This window comes from Thunnus thynnus, chromosome 12 (assembly GCF_963924715.1).
Source record: "Thunnus thynnus chromosome 12, fThuThy2.1, whole genome shotgun sequence".
Lineage (NCBI taxonomy): Eukaryota > Metazoa > Chordata > Actinopteri > Scombriformes > Scombridae > Thunnus > Thunnus thynnus.
Genome location: NC_089528.1, coordinates 29,436,571 through 29,452,478, shown reverse-complemented (window position 1 = coordinate 29,452,478; position 15,908 = coordinate 29,436,571). Strand labels below are relative to the sequence as shown.

At 40.5% G+C, this 15,908-nt stretch overlaps 1 protein-coding gene across 1 annotated transcript in view; it reads left to right on the top strand.

Annotated features, from left to right (window-relative positions):
- Positions 1-15,908, top strand: part of myo10 (myosin X) — a 151,065-nt gene that overhangs the window by 34,636 nt on the left and 100,521 nt on the right. The window contains exon 2 of the mRNA XM_067606797.1: positions 11,143-11,241. Coding sequence (XP_067462898.1) covers positions 11,143-11,241 — 99 coding nt within the window. The remainder of the gene's footprint in view (positions 1-11,142; positions 11,242-15,908) is intronic.

The window sequence follows — 15,908 nt, the reverse complement described above, 5'->3', positions numbered from 1 at the left end:
CATCCTAATTTTTGTAAACTCCACCCATATTGTACTTCAAACCACTTCAAACAAATAATAATACATTCTTGCAACGGCAATTGGACTTTGGACTTGTAAATAAACATGTAAGTGTTGTAATGTTTCACGTAAAAATGTGATTTAACTGTACATAACCAGACTTTTTCCAACATACACACACACATATGATCTAATCCCCCTCTGGTTTTTGCTGATTTTGCACACATGGCCTCGACTCCACAGAAACACAAGAGATTTTCTGACAAAAACCATCACCGACTGCTCTCAGTTTGTTCAGGTTAGGTGGAAAAAAACCTCCTTCAGTCTCTGACGAAATTACATGTCATGTATCATGAATTCCAGGCTTCAGCAGACGCCCTCTGTGTGTCGGGTAGAATAATATGTGGCACTGAGCTGGGTGGTTAAGAGGTATATAACATCTAATTAAGGGGCTTTAAGGTCTGGAAATTCAATAAGGGGAGCTGAAGTGAAGGCGGCAGTTATTATGACAGATGATGTTCACTATAGAATGAGCTACCGTCTGGGACATCATTTACTGTCATTTTGTAAGACTCCAGTTCAAATTCTCCAGTTCACTTTAGCAGAATAGGTTATAATAAAAGATTCAAAAGGAATACTGAGCATGTTTGGCTTCATTTTGCTTGGGACACCCTTGGACCTTTCTCCTAGATTCCTGGAGGTCCCAGGACCCTAGTTTTACAACCACTAGTTGAGAGATTTGCTTGTGTTCCCTCCAAAGTCTCTACGCAAAAGTTTCACTATTTTCCTCAGAGGAAAAGCGAATGCATGTCAAGCTTAGAAATAGTTTCCTAACTGAGTTTGAGAATGTAGACTTCAATCCTAAGTGGATTAAAGAAGAATTCGGTTCATAAAGATAAGATAGAGCAGAAAAGAAGCTGCTTTTAAAGAAAGATTGACAGAGTAAATATTAAAGCAAGTTAAAGGATATTGAGTTACATATGTGCACAGTTGACTACATTACAGCAAACTACAACTATTTGAAATATGGAATGAGGAACATTTTAGCCATGCTAGCAGCTCTAGGGGTGGTAATGACAATCTTGACAGCCATTTGATGGATTACCATGGGCTACTAACATTAGTCTACTGGTCCCCAGAAGAGTCCTAATGGTTGGTGATCCCCTAACTTTTCGTCTAGCGTCACCAATAGGTTGCAGTTTCATTTGTCCAGTTGATGACTGAACATCTCATGATTGAATTCCTGTCAGCCTCAGTTGTACTTTGACGTTAATAATAAAGAAGAAAAGTATGATAAAATACTTTGGATGTTAGCATACTAATTGTTAGCATGCAGTTTTGGTAATTGTATGCCAACATGCTAAATATTACACACTAGACATCACTTTGTCAGCATTATTTCAACATCTTAAGGTGTACTCAAACAGCAAACCTGGAACGTATTTGTTTATTCGCTCCAAACAGCCAATGTACTAACTGTACAGACGTTAGCTGTAAGCTAGCTAGCAACAGACGCACTGACCGTGTGTGATACATGCAGTTTCTTTTGCTTGAGCCGAAATATTTTTAACCTCCACAGATGCATCTTTGCGTCTGTATGTCACTGTTAACTGTTAACACTGCTGATAACATTGATAGTTGTTAAAATCTATTAATGTTAATGTGCTAACATTAACATGTTGGCATGGTAACTGTGAGCATGCTAAAATACTAACTGGTAAGTTATGAGCATACCAGTTTCTCAGGGCTTCTAAAGTGGTGTTTTTTAATCTTGTTATTTGTAACGTTTATATTTATAAAGTTTTTGAATAGAACTTAAAAATAGAAGTTTAGGGTTTACATAAGACATAAACATATATTGTGTCAGTTGTGAAAGAGAAATCCCTCCTCTGTTGGTCCTCCTGAAGTTTCTCTCTTTTTTTTCCTGTTTTTTCTGGATTTTTTTTTTCCTCATTTGAATGGAGGATAGAGGGTGTTAGAGCCTTTATTATACACAAGCAAAAGTGTGATTTGTGATGTCAAGCTATATGAATAAACTTGACCCACTGAACTCCAGGGAGTCAATCTGTTGACAATGGCCTCCAAACATTCGCTTTGTGTGTATGTTGGCTTTAATTGTGCACTTTTGTGTAATTGAATTTAATGCGTGTGGTCTTGAAAATGTGTATTGGAGTAACCTGCATTCGCTGCAGTTCATTTGTCTGTTGTATAGGTGAACATATGGGAGCGCTCATACTTGCTTTTTTTAATTACTTACCAAGTCAGTGTGTTTGTATGTCTGTGCATATACGTAGGTGTGTTTATGGTTTGTATGTTTGTGTGTATATGAGTGTGTATGTTTTAGGCATTTATGTTTGCATGTGATCATGAATGCATGTACATTTATTCACGTGTGTATATTAGTAAAATATTTGCATCTGTTTCTGCAGGTAAATGAGTTCACACTGACATGTGTGTGTTTCTGTCAATGTGTTTGTGTACTGGAGTTTAATCATGTGTGATTGTGTGTCTTTGTGTATTTGTTTTGGTGTGTGTGTGTGTGTGTGTGTCATTGTGAGGCTTTCCCAGACCTTTTCCAAAAGTCAATACGGCAAGCTAATCAGTTCCCACAATCCCCTGCTCTCACTCTGTGTGTCCAGTCATTCAAATCTGTTCAAAAAATGTTGCTGAACTCATGTTGATTGGTTCTCTACAATAGCTTTGCTTTGAGTTGATTGGTCTGTGTGTCACATGCTGGCAAAGGTTCAAGGTCAATTTGCACTCATAGACTTCCTCCTAGCTGTGTTTCCCAGACCACTAGTTTCCCACTAAACACTGGTGCTTGCATTGTGTCTATTGTGTTGTCAGTCACTGTCATCACAGGGGAGCATGCTGAATACTTTCACTTTTTTTTTTTTTACCGTCGAGACTCAAATTCGTCAGCTTGTTGCAAGATTTGTCTTGCAACAGCTGGAAAATGTGAAGGGCTGAATCTCACCTTCTGACCATAAATTTCCTCTGAGCAGTTAAAATGACTAATTCTCCATCTGTCCTCTGTCATGTCCAACAAGAAAACCTTCAGACAAATTAGCAGTCTGACAGAAAAAAAAAACTGCTTTTGAAAAGAAAAAAAACCCCTCAGGAAAAGGTTTGAAAATAGTAATTTTCCTGACAAACAGCACTTTCAGACGGCTTCCTCTGCGGCGCTTTAATGTTTCTGTCTTCTTGCTCCGTATTGGCTGAACGAGAGCCAGACAAATTCAAAAACACGCAGATGATAATCATGGGAAATCAGACGGTTGCTCTCTTTAACCTCGGTCGTATAAAGCAGTTCCCCTCTAAAAGTTAATAATTAATCCATCCAATCAGCCAGATGACCTGCACTTAATCTCCAAGAGGCAAAACAAAACAAAAGGCCTGATACCGCCGTCTGCAACACACCGCTCTATTAGTGTGACTTTAACAATGACGACACATCAGCACCTGCAAGAAAAAAAACACACAAAGAAGAAGCGATAAAAGCGTCTGTATTTGCTCTCCACCTGTTGCAAACACCTGCTCCTCTGGTCAAAGTAATACAGGTTGAAAGAGCAGCATTTAGGAATTAATTAGCATAAAGTTACCGTTAGATTTATAAATATCACTGTCATTAGTTGGACAGTAAATGCCTTTCAGACAACAGCGTGTTTTCCCTCAATGAAGACTGAATAATTTCTCTTTGATAGCTGCAGGTTTTTGAAATCACATGAGGTTTTTGAAGCGGTTTTGAAGGACTTCTGGGTCATGAAACGAAGAGAAAGAGCACAGAACACCTGCGCTCAAACAGTCAAGATGATAAAAAAAAACGGGTGCATAAGCCGTTTACCCTCCTTTTAAACATCAGATAAACAGTGCGTGACGCTCCGCTTCTGATCCGTTGTTCACCTTTGTTCCCCCTTTAAGCTTCAGACTACACTTTCAAAATCAGCACGTCTTCTCTCCTCGGCCCGATGTTTGAGTGAAGCACCGTGATGTGCATGTGGGGCTTGTACAAACAAGAAGCTCATAATCTGTTCCACACGGCTGCTGTTCTGCAGGTGGGGGGAACTTTTCCATGAAGACGTGGGACAGTTTTTAATGATCAACTTTCATTTACAGCATCAAAGATACATACAGTCTAAACAAAGTACAGTATGAAGATGAAGAGCAACCTGTATGATGTTACATATGAGGAAGAGATGCCAAATTCTTAAAGCGTCTTTCTGATTGACGTGTCTGTTGTTAGGACCAGTACTTAAATCCCAAACCAGTTTCTTCACAGTCCCTTCCTAGATGATGTTGCATCACCTTTTTTGCTGAACTGTGTTGTTTCTGTGAGGCAATGCTCAGTGAAAATGTAGTAAAAAGTCAGTTTTCCTCATACAGTTTCTCAATCAGTAGAAAATCCTCCATGTGTTGTATTATTTTCTACTGTGTGGATTTGTTGGAAGTAATTGCGTTTTTTTTTTGTTGTGTTTGCCTAATAGACAGAAAAACAATTCAGTTTCAATTTCAGCATCAGAAAGCTGTCCTTGAGGTTTTCATATATTCATATTCCAATCAGTGAGCAGACTGCTGTGCTGTGATAGTAAAATCTGCACACAACGTCAGTTTAAAAGTTTGTTAGCATTCTACAACTACAGCTCCCATGATCCTTCGCCTCTGGCACGCTGTCAAATCCTCATGGGAGATGTAGCTGTGTCCACCAGCTATGTAACCGCTTGAACTTCTCTTGAACTTTATGCATAAAGCTTTGATCCAAACTGTATTTTTCTGCCCGAAGTCTATTTTTTTTTCTTGTGTATTATTTGGCGCCTTTTTAGACTGTGAGACAACAACAATACTGTGTCACATCGTGCACATGCACACGCCTTTAATCAAATCTTGGTCACAAAAGACGCAGCAAAGTCACAAACTTCTTTTTTTGTTTCACCTCCATCGTTTTGTGTGTTTTCTCCCTAAACTTTATTCAAAAACTGCACTTATGAAACGTTGCACCAGGCAATGTATTTGGTGTCATTTCATGTCATATTGTGATTGGTTTGTTGGTAGCAGCAGTCACATTGGGAGAATTTCTGACAATGTAAGAGCCGTCAGTAGACCAGTCTCATTGAGATCTAGATCACTGTTTGGAGTTGACGACCAAAGATCTCACCACATTTCTCTCACCATTGTCAACTTTTGTCTCGGACAGCAGATGATCACAGTGTAAGCGGCCTTTCAAGCTGTGAGCGTCTGAGTCCACAGCAGAACAGATCCGCTGTCACACTGACAAGAGGACTGCAGCTGTTGCCGTTGTGCCGCTTTAGCTGCGCGGCTGGTGTAGACGAGGTTAAAGTTCACCGGTGGCGACATGGTCTTCAGACTCGGTAGAAAACCGGACCGGACTTCTGCTGCCTCGCGAGATCGTTCCAAACACTACTGCGTGATTTCTTCCTAAACTTCAACCTGAAGTCTGCAGACTACAGACTGCAGCAAACAGTACCAGTTGTTTGCGTGATCTGTCAGAGAACCAGCAGTTGTGTTGAGTCACAGTTTTATTGCACAAAAAAAAAAACCCTCACAGGCTTTCCCATTGAAGGCTCTGATAGAGAGGATGGCTGTGGTCGAACACAACGCTGTTTGTTACACGAGGAGGAAGTGGAATCTCTCAAACGAGACAGCTGCTCATTCCCAACCCCGCTGGCGTACGAACGCTCCCAGCGCCGCAGATCCTCGTTCCCCCAGCTCTCCTCCCCCCCCCCATCCCGGCGTCCCGCAGAGAGAGCATTAGCCACACATGTCGAGGTTACGCAGGGAAAATACACGCAGGGGAAGGGTCACTGCCTCGGGTTTGGCTCCCAGAGCTTTCAGGGCGGGAGGTTTGTGTTGGTGTTTTGGTTCTGGCTGGGAGGAGGTGTCAGGACGGAGATAAAGGCCAGAAAAGAGCATCTCTCTCTCTCTCTCTCTCTCTCTCTGTGGACGATTGGCACATGTGGATGTCATGCAGCGGTGGGCTAGCAGACCTTAAATCTTTATGGATCTGAATGAAATAAAAACCACATTTTTTATAGAGGTTAGGGTTCAATATCAACCCAGAGAAGCACTTAAACTGCTTTGAGCTGATCTCAAAAAGCTCCCATGGTCCTGATTTTACAAAACGATAAAGGTAGCAGCTCTGGAAGACTTCTCCACTTTGATTTTGGGTCTTTATTTGAGTTTTAGTGTTGGTGCAGTCTGTCCTATCAACATCTATAATCCTTGTCAAAATACTTCCTAGAACATGATGTCTGCCCTCAGAAAATGATTGCTGACATAACAGAGAACCCAAAACATCAGGGTATAAGCAAGCCGAACACGTCTCCTCGCTAAATCTAAACAATGTCGATGTAACGAAATGAACCTAAGCTTCAAATTAACAACACTTAGAATCTTGATTTTTTTAATTTCCCCCAAATATAAGTACCTACACTGATGTCGGCCTTCGTCTCAGCTCTGCGAGATAGTTTACTCAGGTTTAACTGGAACGAGAGGCTCAGAGGTCTTACTGGTGCAACAGCTGGACCTTGATCCACAGCTCCCAGTCCCACATCGAGACTCTTTTTCCCAGCTCGTGTGTTGACATTAGCTCAGCCGAGGCCCCCCGCTCTCCTTTCATGTCTCTGCTTCGGTAGAAAATCCGTGTAACAGCAGCGGGGGATTATGTTTTTTATTTTTCGTACTTGATTGAAAAGTTTGTGTTTAGGAGGTTTCGTGACGTCTTTGGGAGTTTTTTTTGTGTGATTCCTTGGTGGTCGCTGAATTTCTAGAATATTATAGGATTTGTTTTTTGTGCACAGAGAAGGTTTTATCAAATAAAGTTGTTAAATGCTTTGATTTGTTTATGATGGAAAGGTGATTTCACAGACATCTTTCAAGCTTCTCCTGATGATGATGATGATGGTTTATAGTTAGTTTGATGTCTCAGAAACATCTAGACAACAGATTTCAATCATATTAGATGGAACGTTTGGCTGTTGAGCCACAGAACGAGCTCTTTACTTTTGGCTCATAACGTCTGAAACTGCTCAGCAGATGTAGAAATACAAAATATTTTTTTCTTTGGAGAGATAAGCCAAGATTTCTTGCACATTTCATTTTATGTTCACCAAATTTGCCATTTGGACGTACCCAAAAAAAGACTTATTCAGTAGTTTTTTGTTGTTTTCGTATAATTGGTTGCCAAAGTCAAAGAGTGTACTATAGCATAACATAAACTGCCATAACCCATTAACACATTGTGCAGTTGCAACCAAATTTAACTCATTTGTGCAGTGACGATCTTTGTGCAATCCTGTAAAATGTCATGGCATTACGTATAAAGGTGGTGCAACAGCAACATGATGACTTTAAATAACTTCATCTTTGTCAAAGCTCTTATATTCTCTTACAGGTGAGGCTTTCTTTTAAAAATCAAGGTCACCAGCAGCCAGTTAGTATGATTGTGACTTCTAGCGCTGATTAAAAGTTTCTCTGTTGTTGTTGTTTCTAATTTGCTCCATCTTTTTTCCATCTATTAACAGAGTTATGCACCTTGTGTCTCTTCAGTCCATCGGAAAGCAAAAAAAAGATCTTTGATGTTCAGAGTTCAGGCAATCAGTGGTGATGAATGAGGGAGAGGAGGTGATGCAGAGGCCCAGTTTAGAAATAGGCTAGTAGCTCTGTGGGTCAAAGTGTGTGTGTGTGTGTGTGTGAGAGTAAGAGAGTGTGTGAGGGGAGGGGAGAAGGAGTGGATTAAGGGAGGAAAGAGGGAAAGCACAGTAAGATAGTGTGGTGCCTCTTTCTCTCCCTTCAGCAGAGAGGGGGCGGGCGGCACACGCTGCACACAAAGAACATGTGTGTGTGTGTGTGTGTGTGTGTGTGTGTGTGTGTGTTGGGGGGGGGGGGGGGGGGGTCTTTGGTAGTGAAAGAGCCTTGAAAAGTGTGCCAGAGGGAGGAGGGAGGGAGAGACCCTTCTTTCTCCTCCTCCTCCTCCTCCTCTGCTGCTCCCCACCCAAACTTGATGCGAGCGTCAGATTCCTCTAGTCGTGCACATCAGGAATGTCCATATGGTCCCGGCTGGTAAACAGCACACGCCTTCCCATTGTGCACGTTACAATAGAACATCTTCCTTTGTTTGCCTCCTTTTTTTTTTTTTTGTAGCATCAAAGAGCCAGACATCAGCCTCTGTCAACAACACAGAAGTTTTTTGTGTATTTCTGTCTGATTTACTTGTGAAAATGTTCTATTATATTTAACATTTTTTTTAAAGAATAATCACCTGAAAAGACCAACTGTCTCTCAAGACTTCCTGTAATTCTTTAAGAGCATCTCACAAATATAAAAGGCTCAGTAATTTCCTGAAACTGCACTGCAAACGTTACAGAAGCAGAAGAAAATAGTTCTTATTTGGGGGGGACTATTTTCAGCGGCGGATGAATCCACATTTGCTGATCTAGTGAGTATTTCTGGCAGCGGGACGGTGATTGTAGGGTCGAGTCCAGATGAACTACAGCGAGTGTGTTCATGGTGATGAAGGAACTTGTTACCCGCAGCAGCGATGTGACTCACTGATGTGCTTTTAATAGTTTTTATTGGACAACAACGGAGGTCTACCACGCAGAGGAACAAGATATTATTGTTGGGTTTTTATTTGTTTTTGTGGGATTTATTGGCAAGAAGAAAAGTATATAATATCACCAGACCCATCTTTTTTTTTTTATAAAGTAACCTCATTGCAAGAGAAAACAAAGCAGAGGGAACAGACAGACAGTAAACATACAACAAACATAGTTCATAGCATATGTAAAAACGGCATCAGAAACAGTTATAGACATCTCTAAAGGCGTTCAAAGTTGTACGTTTAAGATCATCTTGTGGGATGAAGAATCCAAGTTGTAAAATGTTTTATTATTCATTTTCGTTTAAAAAGATTCAGAGTACTGGAAGCAAGTCTTTCCGAGTTCAGTATTTACCTGTGGGACATTGTCTGGCTTGAGATCTGGACTGATGAACAGTGGCTTTAAAATTTGAGTTTGTTTTGTTGCTCCATTTGTCGTTGCTAAAACACAAACACACAGTTCTTTAAAGCCTGAACAGAAGAAGAAGAAGAAGAAGAAGAAGCGTAGTCAGCCTCGTGATGCTGTTTACGGTTTTTGGTTTTACAGGTGATCTGAATAAAGTGCAGAAATGGCGCCAAGTATATTAACAAAGTCAAGAAAGAGCAGTAGTTTCTATGTCTGGCTGTGTTTTGTGTGTGAGACGAAGCCAACGCTGTCCTGGGATCAAACGATGACTTCCTTTATGAGTTTCCTCTGAGCGTCAGATTTATCTCTCCCCGGGAGATCGCGGGAGACTGTTTGAATCGTGCAGTTTCCCTCTTCAGAGAGGACAGCGGAGGGTTTAGAACAACACACGGCCCCCCCCTCCGCCTGATCCAGTGCTGACACTGCAGACCTGAGCTTTACCCTGCATGTGTGTGTGTGTGTGTGTGTGTGTGTGTGCTTTACTCTAAATCCATTCATACGCCGACTTTTTTTCCCCAGCCAGGTGCCCCCTCTCTCTCTCTCTCTCTCCGCCCCACCAGTACGACTCAGTCGGAATGAGAGCTTGTGGGTCAAAGGTCGCTCATATGCCCGGTTCACAAAGAGGAGGGGGCTTTCTGTTCCGTGCGTCCCACAAAAGCGCAGCGTTTGTTTTTCCCATTAGCATTAGCCTGTCACGCTAATGAACAGTGGCACATGTGGCTATGCGATTAAGAGGGAATCCACTTCGAGGCCCCCCCCTCTTGCCCCCCCAGTCATATTTCAACAAGGGGAGCTTTGCAGAGTTTGGCGCTGCTAGTTTGAATCTTCTTTGTAAAGGTCAAAATCTCCTGAATACCATCAAATAACCTTTTTAAAAAGTAGGAAAAGGGGATAAATGGAATTATTTTGATACTATGGTCACATCCAAAACCAAAAAATTATGAAAAGACTAAGAGATGAACCACCAAACATACAGTAAAACTTCCTAAATTCCCCAAATTCTCTGGTAATTCTCCATGAACAAAGCAGAATGGGGAGACTGTAGTGATTAAATAACCAGCTGTAAGCCGTGGGGGGTGGGGGGGGGGCTGTGGCAACCAGCAGCAGTAAATTGGACAGGTCAACAGGTATAAAAGTGTTTTTCTGACTCCGCTCTGCTGACGGTCAATAAACATGCAGCTTTACTGGCCTCCTGCTGCAGGTAGAGACTTCTGAAACCCAACACGTCTTCTGGATAGCTGAGTCCCTCCTATTGGCTGGAGAAAGGTTGATGCTGTGGTAACGCCATGGCAACGCTATGGAAGTTAATACAGCTTCCTGTCGAAAGCGAGTCTTCTTCAGATCTCGTGACATTTAAGAAAGTACAAAAAAAAGTACTAAATTATATCCAGTTTGTAAAAATAGATAGAGTTAACATGTTTTAAAGAAGCAGAAGCCGTCAAAAGGTTTTCTTCATAGTTTTATCATCCAAGGAACAAACTTTAAGATTTACACAGTTGATTTTTGCATCTCAGAAGCTTCAATAAATATTATAAGTATTTTAATTTAGTTGGTTTTCTTGTCCTCTGGGTTCTGCTTTTCATGAAGGCCTCCTTTATCGAGGCTAAACTGGTGAAACTGGTTAGCTTCTCTGTCAGTTTGCTGCTTGTATCAATACTTTGATGAGCTCATATTAAAAATTAATCATTTATATTAATAATTTGCTTCTATTAATAATGTATAGTAATAATTTTGGTGATAATTTGACTGTCTGGGGCTTGTTTCTTCTGTGTTGGAGGACTCTGGAAGCTAAAACCAAAGACAATAATGATTTTTTAAGGTCATAAGAAAAACAGACGTCTGGGTTAAAACTACATCTGTGTTTTTTATATCTTGGTTACTTTAAACAGATTCTTTTGGAAGCATTTCATACCTCAAAGTGTAGTTTTTTACTGCTGTTTTTAACCTGATATCTAGATGCCTTTGACCTGCAAATCACCAAAGTCAACAGATGCTCGGTCTCACTTTGAGATGTGTTTCCCAACCTGAAGCTCTTCTGTCTACACTGTTGACTTTGAATTAACATTCATGAGTTGTGGGTTGACTTCAGTAATTAAACAGAGTTTTTTTTCTTCCTCTGCAGGGCGACCGGGTGTGGTTACGGGAGGATGAGCAGTACCTCCCCAGCACCGTGTCCTCTTGCTCTGGAGGTGTTGTTGTCTTTGCCACAGATTATGGCCAGGTAAGACCTACGAAACTCTGCTGTATAACTCCTTATTTTACTCCCAGTGTTCATGCTGCTTTCTGATTGGTCCCTCTGAAAACACATAACTTTTCTTGTTAAAGCAATTTCATCCCATCAGAACCTTCCTCCTTCTTTTTCAGCACTTTTCAGCCTTTCCAAAGAACCGTTTACACAAATTTTTTCCTCCATTTTCATCTGCATGGACTTAATAGTGCTAAACATTGCATCAACATATGTACAACATAATTTAAGCTGCATGTATTGCTGCTAAAGTAAATATTGGGACCATGTTTTTGATGTTTAAATTGCAACTTAACTAAATTTGCGAATTGTTTTAATGCAATAAAGCAGAAAAACAACCAGTTGCACAAAAGTAAATAACAAAAACAACATTTTTTTGTTGTCAAGTAAATTTTATTTGTATAGCCCAATATCTGGAGAGGTTAGAGATGGAAAAACTCCCTAAAAAAACCTTTTAACCGGGAAAAAGTGAAAGAAACATCAGGAAGAGCAACATCCTCCTCCAGGATGGACAGACAGAGAATAATGTAGATGTTGTGTGTGCAGAATAGACCAGATAGCAAAGTTCCAGACATACAGCATGGAAAATTATATATAGATTGATAACATATAGGAAGGATCTGATTGGGAGGATGTTGTGTAACTTCCAGGTGCCTGAAACATGTGATCCTCCTGTGATTCGGTGGAATTGCAAAAAAAACGAGTCAACGAAAATAACTTTTAGTCCATAAAATAATTGATTAAATTCATTTCACTCTCCTTACAGTGAGAGTTCCCGTCTTTCCCAACTCTCTTCTAACAGATTTTTTTTTTACTTCAACCTCCAAGAGAGCAAAGGCTTAAAGAGGTCTGCTCATAATTTGGGATCAGCTCAAGATTGGGCAAATCCCCCTAAACCCCATATGGTTCAGCATTACCTCTTTGATCCATGTGTTGTCAAAACAGAGGATACAGAAGAGGTGAAGGGCATGTCGAACAGCGGTCACAGCGGGGTGTTCTGTGTGTTTTTTGGGTTAGTTATTAAAAATTAAAGATGGTAATAGGGAGTTTTTGAGGTTAGGGTTGAATGAAAATGTTCCTCTGTAAGGTGTTAAACTCCACACAGGTTGACTGTCTGTTAAGTGTGATGAGGACAAAGAGAGGTGTGTGTGTGTGTGTGTGTCTTCACACAGCGGGTGTCTTTTGCTTTTGAAGCTTTTGCTTTGACTCCAAACACTCAATCGATCACGTGGGAGACGGAGAGGACGACCAGCATCCATGTCGGGTCCACACACACACACAAACACACACAGCACGAGGGTTATATATGTGCAGCTCTGTTATCAGCTGGTTTACGACTCCTTTGTCACACCGAAAGGACACTTTAGATGTGAGTTTGTTTAGAGGTGTCGAGTCACACTTCGGTTATATTGCTACTGAAGCTATTCAATGGAAAGTAGCTTTTAGATCCTATAAAGACGCTAAATTCTGAGTGATAAAGACACCAGCTGTCAACTTTGGCACTCGTAAGTGATAGTATCAGAGAAGAAGTTGTGGCAGACCACAGTCCAGTCCAGTTCAGGCTCCGTCCTGGGTTTTTTGATAGTGGTGGGAATAGTTGTGCTGAGCTGAGCCGTGACCAACCACAGCCACTGCTGGCACAGTACGAGTGTTTTTCCACTGTATAGCATAGCATGGCAACATTAAAATAAGTTGTTTGGAGGTGTGCTGGTTTGCAGAAAAACACAGTAAGAGCAACAAATCCTCCAATTTAGGAGCGTTTTCTAATCTGGTTCCCCAGGACAACATCATCTGTCTGTGTTTTCCAAAACTATTACAAATCACAGTTAAAAATAATGTTTTATGATGTGATATGGTTAAGGTCGGGTTACGTTAAGGCACAAAAACTGTCTGTGGGAAAACGTTACATGAATCCTGACCAAAAAGTGGGTCAGGGACTCTCTAAGGATGTGTTTTGACATGAAAATATCCTTTTTTGGGATGTTGCAGAATTCAGAAATGTGCTTAATATGTGAAATCTGCAAATACAATTATCATCAAGTCTGAAATGAAGCTTATATTTGTGTTTACTTTGCAAACCGCCACCTATTCTCCCATTGAAAAAAAAATCAGGCCACCGAACAATAACCTGTGTGCCATTGGGGTGGGATTTACTCTCCGCTACCCTCCTGTGCTGACAGCTTTAACAAAGACTTCCTGTGTGGACGGTGAGCAGCCAGAGGGTCACTACCAGAGGACGGCCAGTAAATGATGTGAGCCGCTGAGGGATTTAGGGTCATGTTGAGCCGACGTATTGTCCAGAAGATTTACTGGCAGATTAAGACATTCTTATCTCCTGGCTGCTACTCGCTCAGAGAGTCTGCTGGTCACTGAGGATAATGACCCTCCACACCAGTTTACAGCTTCAACTGGGAGGATGTTTGGTGCTGTTGTGTAGAGCTGACTGAGCACTTCAGGTGATTGACATCTAGCACCACCGTGAGGTTTTGGGTTTTTTTTTTTTTTTTTAGCTAAATAGCTCAACAACTTTTGGATGGATTGTCATGAACTTTGGGTTCAGATAACTTTCTAATAACATCTGACTGACTTTTCATGTGTGTAATGCAGTTCCCATCAGACACAGCTGTATTAGTCGACTGTCTGAAACAAACAGACCTGGACACACGTCGTCCTTAATTAAGTTCTCTTAATTAAATAAAATAAAATAATTTTCTTCTCTTTATTTCTCCTCTCTTGTCTCTTTTTGTCTCTTGTTTTTTGTTTCTTCTTTTAGTCTTCCTATCCTTTTGTCTTTCTTCTTCTATTGTCTCTTTTTTTTTGTTTCCCATTAAATAATTTTCCTCTCCTCTTTTGTCTGTTTTCTTCCTTTTGTCTTCTTATCTTTTCTTTTTGTCTCTTTTCTTCTCTTTTTTTTGTCTCTAATCACAAAATAGTTTATTCTTCTTTTCTGTTTAGTCTTTATTTTGCCTCCCCATTCTTTCCTAGTCGCTTCTCTTCTTTCTTCTTCTCTTCTCTCTTCTTTTGTCTTATTATCTTCCTTTTGTTTCTCCTTTTTAATATGTTACTCCTCTTATTTTTGTCTCTAATCATTAAATAATTTTCTTCTTCTTTCTTGTTTTGTCATGTTTCTTCCTTTTGTCTCTCCTTCTTTGTTGTCTCTTCTTTTTGTCTGTTTTTTAAATCTTTTTTCCTCTCGCCTTTTCATTCAGTCTGGTTTAATCTTTTTTTGTGTGTCACCTTCTCTTACCTCGTCTCTTTGTCTCTCATGTTCTCCTCTTGTTTGATAGTTTCTCACTTTTTTCTTTTCTTTTATTCTGTTCTGTCTTCTTAAGATCTTTCTTGTCTTTTCGTTGTATCTCTCGTCTCCTCTGTTCAATTTAAGTCTTAATTTTCTTCTCATATCTTGTAAACAACGTTAATAACATCATTGATAATCATGTATTCATAAATGATGTTTGTTATTAATCCAGATGGACTGAAAGATTTCAATTTTCACTGTCACAGTCCATCGGTTTAAGAGCTTTAGGAGTATTAGTATTAGCTGCTTAAAATCGATTTTACTCCAAGCAACGAACTACAACGAGACGAGTGTTTGGATAGAAAGAGCGGGATGAAGAAGAAAAGACACAGGTTCAGTTCCTGAAGCAGACTTTATATTTAGTTTGTTCCCCCGAGCAAGACGCTGAACTCCAGCTGCTCAGTGTGTGTGAGCTGCTCTGGGAGAGTCATGAACTCGTGATGTAAATAAGTGTGTTTGCAGGCATTCACGTACAGTAAAATATGTGTGTTTTCATGTGAGCTTTGAGCATTTATCTTGTATGAGTGTCTGTCGTGTGTGTGTGTTTGTGTGTGTGTGCAGTCATGTGTGGAAATGTGTTCTTGTTTGTTATTGTGTGCACTTGGTCACACATGCAATTATGATCTTTGTTATTTTGTGTGTTTGTGAGTATTGTGTGTGTGTGTGTGTGTGTTGTCATTCAGATATTTATATGCATTGGTAGGTGAGTGTGTGTGTGTGCATGTTTTTATTACCTCATCGGGACCTTTTCAGATATAAACACTGACCTTGTTGGGACCAGTAGTCCTCATGTAGACCACAGCCTGGTCCTAATGAGGTCCTGGTTAAGGTTTGGGTTTGAGGTGAATGAATGGAAGTCAACGCAGTGTCGTAACAAGGATAGTTGAGCAAACTTGTGTGTGTTTCTGCCGGCCGTCTGTTCAGTGTAACAGGAGACGGACATCACCTGTTCAGCTTCACAGCAGATGTTGCTCTTTATGAGGGAAGGCAGTGCCGACCAATCACTGACGAGCACCATCACTATAAGCCCCACCCACTGCAGTGTGTGTGTGTGTGTGAGTGTAGTTTATATTCTCATTACCAATAGTTTATACTGTGTGTGTCTCTGAGTGTGTTTGTTTATGTGCTCTTTATGTTAACATATGTAAACTTATATTTATTTCTATGTGTATGTATGTTAAGGTGGGAATTTACCATATTGGCCCAAATTTTTGGAGAAGGACTTTTTGAAGATACGACACACTTTCACACTCGTTTCCCTTAGATACTAATAATCCAATCAGAAGAGAGTCCTGCATCCTGGAAGTGTTTTTCTCCCAAAAAAGTGAAATTTCCATTAAAGCAG